This window comes from Pundamilia nyererei, unplaced genomic scaffold (genome assembly GCF_000239375.1).
Source record: "Pundamilia nyererei isolate P.nyererei 1_Seehausen unplaced genomic scaffold, PunNye1.0 scaffold00110, whole genome shotgun sequence".
Taxonomy (NCBI): domain Eukaryota; kingdom Metazoa; phylum Chordata; class Actinopteri; order Cichliformes; family Cichlidae; genus Pundamilia; species Pundamilia nyererei.
This window is the reverse complement of record NW_005187511.1, coordinates 835,486-842,865: the sequence shown is the minus strand read 5'-3', so window position 1 is coordinate 842,865 and position 7,380 is coordinate 835,486. Positions and strand designations below refer to the sequence as shown.

Here is a 7,380-nt window from a genome sequence, read left to right as displayed (position 1 = left end):
GACTCACTCTATGCGTCTCACCAGAGATCTAGTTAACAACCACATTAAATATTTTCACTGCAGATTGCACAGTAGATTCAATTCATCGTTACCCTTCTTTTCTTCTTTATCTTCTTAATTTACAGTCGCTGCTAAGCCATCTTTTTTTTTTTTTTACATAACTGCTTTCAAACTCTGGGGTGCTTCTGCCTTTTTCCAAACCAAAAACCACAAAAGTGGGAAGGACCCTGTGGCATAGATATATTTTCCCACAAGGCTTTCAAGGCTGTGTTGTTGGAAATGTAAACAGCGTGCAGTAGCAAACAAATCCTATTTTTCAATAAACTCTATCAAATAAATCACATAAGAGCATTTTCATATGTTTTTTTAATGTGGTCATGAAAAAAGCAAACCTCAGGACTCATTAAGTGTAATCATCTACACTCTGTCGGTTTCACATGGTTAATGGTGTATATTATTTCTCTATCACTGAGAGAGTGGCACACATTATTTAGTATTTCACATGATGTTTAGCACAAATCCTTCTGTGTTTTCTTTTCTTTTTTTGTCCTTTCATTTCTGCACTAACTCTCCAAATTAATCTATAACAGTTTTCATGTTGATGTAGGACTTGCGCAACACCCTTCACGCTTAAGTAGTATTAATCACCATTGTCATTTGAATCCCTAAATCCCAGTGCAGTGCTGCTCTTGGCAGCACATGTAGGAAGAAAAAAGAAGTATATGTACAGAGGAATCAGGCCAATGTAACACATGGATATGAACATTTTAAAGGCAAATGTCTTCTTGTGATGGCATCAGCCACACAGGGGTAAATCAGTCCATTTTTTCACTTTATTATTTGCTTTGCAGTTTTCTGCATTAATATAATTCATTAATCATTTGGTTAAACCTAACACTGATATTATGAGGCGCGCACATAGTAGCATTGTGTGGTTTTTCTAAAATGTTTTGTTATATTAATTATGTTTCTCTTTCTTTGAGTTACCTGGGTTTGGGCGGTGGCTGTTTCCTGTCTGGGAAAAAGGTGTGGCTGAGGACTCTGGGAACAACCATGGGCTTACCAGGAGCAGGGGTGTTTTAGGTTTAGTTAGGTTATTCTGTGCTTAGTTAATATTAGTGTGTGTTTTTGCTTTCCCCCCTATTGTGTGTAAATGGTTTGGCCAAATCATTATAAAAGCTACCCTCATGTGTCTTTGTAATTAGGTCAGTTTGTGAGTTAAGTTGTGTCTCACTTTGTTTTGTTTAAGTTTCTGGAAATTACTTTTTGTGGAGTTATATTTAGTTGACCTCTTTTATGGGCCTGCTAAGTATGTTTTTGAATGTTGTTAATTCTGGACTTTTTGATGGTTAAAATAAAGAAAACCCTTTTTGAAGATACTTTTTTGCCTGTGTCCTCTTTGCTTTGGCTGCTTGGTCCCTCACACTTATCCCCATGTGTGCGGGGTCATCATTCTGTCTTCCTTTATTATATATACACACATACATATATATATATATACATGTATGATTATAGAAAGAAGAATAAAAGAAGAAGAATGCTGGTCACATAAGCAAAACTAGTGTTATTCTTGTCCTACTGGACAGTTTAAAGTGACCCTTAGAAAATCAGGAAGACATTTCCAAAACTTAAAGCAGCCGAGTCATGCATCTGGTCTAAGATGCCTTTTGATTCAGGCCAATAAAAAGCATATGCTGAGAGCACCAAGGTGCCTTTAAGAATAGCTCTTTGTCAGGTCTCAGTGCCTCTCCTAAACAGCTTGTGCTTCAGACATTTCATATGCCAGCCAGCATTTCCTCCCATTCATAGCCAGATCAGCTTCAAAGGGCGAAGATGATGTCACAAGACTGAATCCATTACCATTTATGGCGTGCCTTATAAAAATGAATTGCTTTCTTTTTCTTTTTTAAATGTCATTTCATACGTACAATCAACACGTTTCTGATTTTAAGTTATACAAATGTGTTTTATGGTACAATTTTTTTAAAAGTTATTCACCCGTATGTGCCTGCACTCACATTTAGCCTGTGAATGAGCTTGTGTTTATTAAACACATGTTTACTTTTCTAGCTGTTCCAAAATTTGACTCTGGGTGTCTTGACGTCAGGATCCCTTCAGGTCTCCAGCAGAATAAAAACATATTTCACTCTGACTTCCCAGGCGGTTTCAAAATATGAAAACAGCTTAATATATCTTCTATATCAGACTTCAGTTTGGAGCTAGTGTTTTCTTCATAGCTTTCTTGATATTAAATCTGACAACAAACAATCTTCATCAATGAGGCTGGTTGGTTATAAAATGAGCTCCGTGATTTATTGCAGATCTGGAGGAGAGTTGGTCCTCCGAGCTGCAAACACCATCGACGTTACTACTGAATAGTGCATATAGCCACCTAGTGGTAGTGTTGGTGATGAGTAAGGCTGTTGTCTGTTTTTACTGAACTGGGGATCTTATAATAGGGGCTTATGCTGTAGTGCCGGTCATTCGGATTCTTACCACAGATCATGATGGAGCTTTCCATTTCTATAGCTTTTCGCCCCTCTCTGTAACATTTTAATTTGCAAGCCTTAATCTTAATTTTGAAAACAGATGAATGTATATTTTCAAGACCACAGCCTCTTAATTGAGAAAGAATGATTTTTGTTTTGGGATGTTACCTTGACCAGTGAGATCCTTATATTTTAGATCCTGTTGTTGGTCGCTACTATTCCCTTCTTCAGCTAACGTTTCTTTTTCAATGGACTTTTTGTGAACTGTTCTATATGATTTAGATAAGTGGAAACATTTGCTTCCCTCTCACACTCACATCCTGCTTTCAGAGGGGGAAATGTATGGGTGATTGAGATTCAAAGAACGAGTTCCTTTCTTTATTATTAAGGAAACATTTTTGAGCAGGGTTATGTCTTGCCACTGGTGAGGACGCACGGAAGACTTAAAGACCCTCCAGGTGACTCTTTCAGCTATTGCATGACTGCACAACCCTGACGCATCTGCGGAGGACGAGACTGCAGCAATGGAAAGTATTTCAAATGAAAGTGACATTTGGCAATTCAATGAATCTTGGAGGAACTCGAGTCTCATTAACGGAACCGGTGGTTTGAATCAGACAAACCCCTTGAAGCGGAATGAAGAAGTGGCGAGGGTGGAGGTGACTGTGCTCGCCTTGGTCCTCTTTCTGGCGCTCGCGGGTAACCTGTGCGTCCTGTTGGCTATCCACACAACCAAACACAGCCAGTCTCGTATGTATTATTTTATGAAACACCTGAGCATCGCCGATCTGGTTGTGGCGATATTTCAAGTTCTCCCTCAACTTATCTGGGACATTACATTTCGGTTCTATGGACCAGACATCTTGTGCCGGTTGGTGAAATACCTGCAGGTCGTTGGGATGTTCGCCTCCACTTATATGTTAGTTTTGATGTCTATAGACAGGTGTTTGGCAATTTGTCAGCCCCTCCGTTCTTTGCACAGGAGAAAAGACCGTTTATATGTCATATTTTCCTGGATCCTGAGTCTGCTCTTCAGTATCCCCCAGATGTTCATCTTTTCCCTGAGGGAGGTTGGCTCGGCCGGATCAGGGGTGTATGACTGCTGGGGCGACTTCGTGAAACCTTGGGGAGCCAAAGCTTACATCACATGGATCAGCCTTACCATATACATAATTCCAGTGGCCATACTGAGCATTTGTTATGGGTTGATAAGCTTTAAAATATGGCAAAACTTTAAACTGAAAACCAGACGGGAGCAGTGCATAAACCTGACGCCTAAAACCACCAAAAGCAACACACTGGCCCGTGTAAGCAGCGTAAAGCTCATCTCCAAGGCGAAGATCACGACAGTGAAGATGACTTTTGTGATCGTGGTGGCTTACATCGTCTGCTGGACCCCCTTTTTCTCAGTTCAGATGTGGTCTGCGTGGGATCCAGCAGCCCCCCGTGAGGGTAGGATCAATGTTTAAGTTTAATAATATGCCAAGTGCGCGCCAGTGCGCAAAGGATATCTTGCTCCACGCGTCCTTACGCACTTACATTAATTTAAAACATGGTATTCCCATCACTCCTTTACGCACCATCCACACAGTATTTACAAATGACAATAAAATATATTTATTTATTTATTTTTAATCTGGTCCTCGTTAATTTGTGCACCAGAGCTCGAGTTAGTTGAAACAGACTGACAAAGAAAACACAATTTAAGCACTGCGTACTCGGGTGCTTCGTGTCTTACGTTTTATAATGACTCAAAGAAAACCTGGTTCTGTTTTTACTAGAACGGCAAACTGTACAGGGTGGGGTAAAGACTGGGTAGAGGTCTTACGGTGAAACAAACGCAAAGAAAACAAAACGAGGAAAGATGTCTGTGAAGGTTCTCAAAAACAAGGAAAGAGTTTCACATAAACGTTTGGAAGCGCAAAGCCAATGTCAGATATTCACGTGATTTTAACAAAATATATCATTACCACTGATACACCTGGGAGTACGTAAATAAAAGGTTTAAACGTGTATTGCCATCCTGTGACTGGCACATTCTAGGCAGGAAACCAGTGAATTCATTTTACTGTTTTCAGTAATGTTTTTCTCATCTCATAATGCACGTTTTTGCGGTTAGAAACATCAGGGCAAAGCAGAGTTTTTCAAGTTTCTTTTGAGCCTCCCTGCACTGCAGAGACTGAGTGATTGCTAATCATTAACCAAATTAGTGTGCACCACCACGCGCTCAGCAGCTTTCATTTGCGCCGGTGGGGTACACTGACATTTAGCCACAATGGCCACTAAACAGCCATCTACTGTATTTGGTCTCAGTGTGTATGGATCTGCGGGACTGTGTCCACACCCACTCAACATCATAAGCTTTAACGAGTCACAATACATTTGCACATCTGAGCGACATTCTTTAAGCAGAAAAGATTAAAAGCACATATCTATCACCTTGGTGATTAAGGAAATTAAATTTCAGCCATTAACCCGAGAGAGTTGCAAAATAATGTGCTTGCATCTCATTGTGAATAAAAATAAACAGCCAAAGGGCATAGCAAAATCTGTTTGGTTGTTTTTTGTCACTAAATCATGTGTTCTTTAGTGACCATGAAAAATGTGTCCTTTTCCACACAGCACAATAAGATAAAAGAAACTGTCATGATGCCCCCCTTAGTAAATGGGACACATTCTCTGGTGTTACGGTTCTTTCTGTTCTTCTGCTTCTGTGGGTTTGCATTAAAGGGTTCGGCTGACCGGAACTTCCTTAAGCTTCATTGTTCACACCAGATGTTTATACTTACACTTAAGTTTTAAAATAAGAGGCTTATTGCTCGATAGTTTGCTGAAAAGGCTAATTGGTGTAAGGCCACCGTAGTCAGTGTCAGAGAAGCGAGAAAAGAGTGCTTGATCCTGTGAATGGAAAATGAAGTGATTCATTTATTTTCTTTTGCAGAAGGCTCCATCAGTGCAGGTTGATGATTGAAAGTGAACAGCACTCAGAAAGGGCAGAACTGGCAGTGACACACGCCAGTGTTCATGCACAAAAGGCAGACAGGAATGCCATCCATGTGTGCGTGTGCAGATACACTTTTCCTTTAAGTCATAATAAATTTTTTTTTACGTTAACCCAGACCAGACTGCTTAAGAAACAACAGGAAGAGTCAGTTCATTTAATATATGTTTTAAAAAGAATCAGCAAATGGTTGTCAGTTTTCAAATGGTTTAATCATTAATTTCTTTAATCTAATATTTGGTTGGGATACAAGGAGATGACAGATTGTGCTTTGTATTACACTGGACGATTAGTAAGGATCATACAATAAAACTGATCACTGCTCATGGGAATAAACAACTTTTGCATATTTTTCTTCTAATTTTAAGAGATATACAATTTAGAAAATGGGGAGATTCAGAGAGAAACAGTTACCCCGCTTTGTCCCCAAAAAATTCAGGTTTTGCCAGTAACTGCCTGGCGTTCCTTCGATAGTTAAATGCCAGGAAATATTTTTGACATACTGGTTAAACAACTAATTTAAATGTGTTCCTTTCAGATTTCCATTTTCACATATTCAGTTGATTAGATAAAATTGTTAATAAAAAGTTTTAACAGTCTTGACTACAAGTGGATAGAGTCAGGCAAGCTGTTTCCTGTTTTTTCTAGTCAATATGCTAAGCAAAATGTCTGCTTAGGTTCTTGGTCATCCAGGTAATCTAAGGATCTGGGAAAGAAAAGCAACTTGACTTCTCTAAGTTTCTTGTAGATGTTTCACGTCTCATTTGAGAAGCTTCTTCAGTTCTAAGACCAAATTATGGAGAGTCCCAGGTATTTAGGCCCTAGTGGGAGTGTCCCTTAAGAGGGTTGTTGAATCATTTGCCTCATCACATGAGCCAACAACATTGTCATGCCTTATGAAGCAGGTTTATCAAGAGAAACTCAAGAGAATCTTCTCCAAACACAACATCCCAGTGCACTTCCGATCCAGCCACATCCCAAGGACAAAACTCCCAAACAAGCTAAACAATGTAGTGGATTCTGTGCAGTGCAGCGTGGAGTGCTCAGACCTCTACATTAGAGAAACCAAACAGCCTCTCCATAAATGCATGTCACGACATAGAAGAGCCACCTCAACAGGACAAGACTCAGCTGTACATCTGTATCTAAAGGACAAAGCTCACTCTTTCAAGGATGCTATTTTTCACATTTTGGACAGAGATGGTTTGAAAGAGGAGTAAAAGAAGCCATTTATGTCCACTGTGAATGACTATCTTTGAACAGAGGGGATGACTTATTAAGGAACAACTCCGACTAGGGCTTAAAATTTGGGACTCTCCACCATTTGGTCTTGTAACTGAAGAAGCTTCTCAGATGAGAGGTGAAACGTGTTCAAGAAACTTGACGAAATCCAGTCGCTTTTCTTTCCAAGCTCCTTAGACTACGTTAAGCCAAGCAGCTCCAGTGCAGACAGCACAGTGATATCCATCTTCTCTCGCTTAGCTTGCAAAGAAACCAAAGTATTCCCTTGCTGTCATTTGAACAAAGCATTTGTATGCTGTATATGGTTGTGCAGCATACACACATTTAGTGTATGAATATGTCCTCAAAGCTAGTCGGTCTTTTTCCAAATTCCTCCCAAACTACTGAGATGTCAGCGTTATTATTCATGTTAAGGAGACAGGACCTTTCACAGATGAGAATTTGACCATTTTTAGCACCTGGTTAGGCTTATCAAAGCTATTTCTGGAAATGTCATAGGATACTAAAATGTCCCATTCCTCTCAGGTTTGCTAGAAGGACATCAGCAGCATCTGTGATTTCACATTTAACAGCCAGACAGATTTCATTATGTAGAGGACAAAAACAGAAGAAGGTTAAAGCCTGAGTCAGACACTCACAGAATCACCC

General features: G+C 39.7%; 1 protein-coding gene across 1 annotated transcript in view; it reads left to right on the top strand.

The window, feature by feature from the left end:
* Positions 1 to 2,508: 2,508 nt before the first annotated feature.
* Positions 2,509 to 7,380, top strand: part of oxtra (oxytocin receptor a) — a 7,047-nt gene continuing 2,175 nt past the window's right edge. Inside the window, exon 1 of the mRNA XM_005741386.1 lies at positions 2,509 to 3,941. Within this exon, the coding sequence (XP_005741443.1) occupies positions 3,014 to 3,941 (928 nt within the window). The 5' untranslated portion in view covers positions 2,509 to 3,013. The remainder of the gene's footprint in view (positions 3,942 to 7,380) is intronic.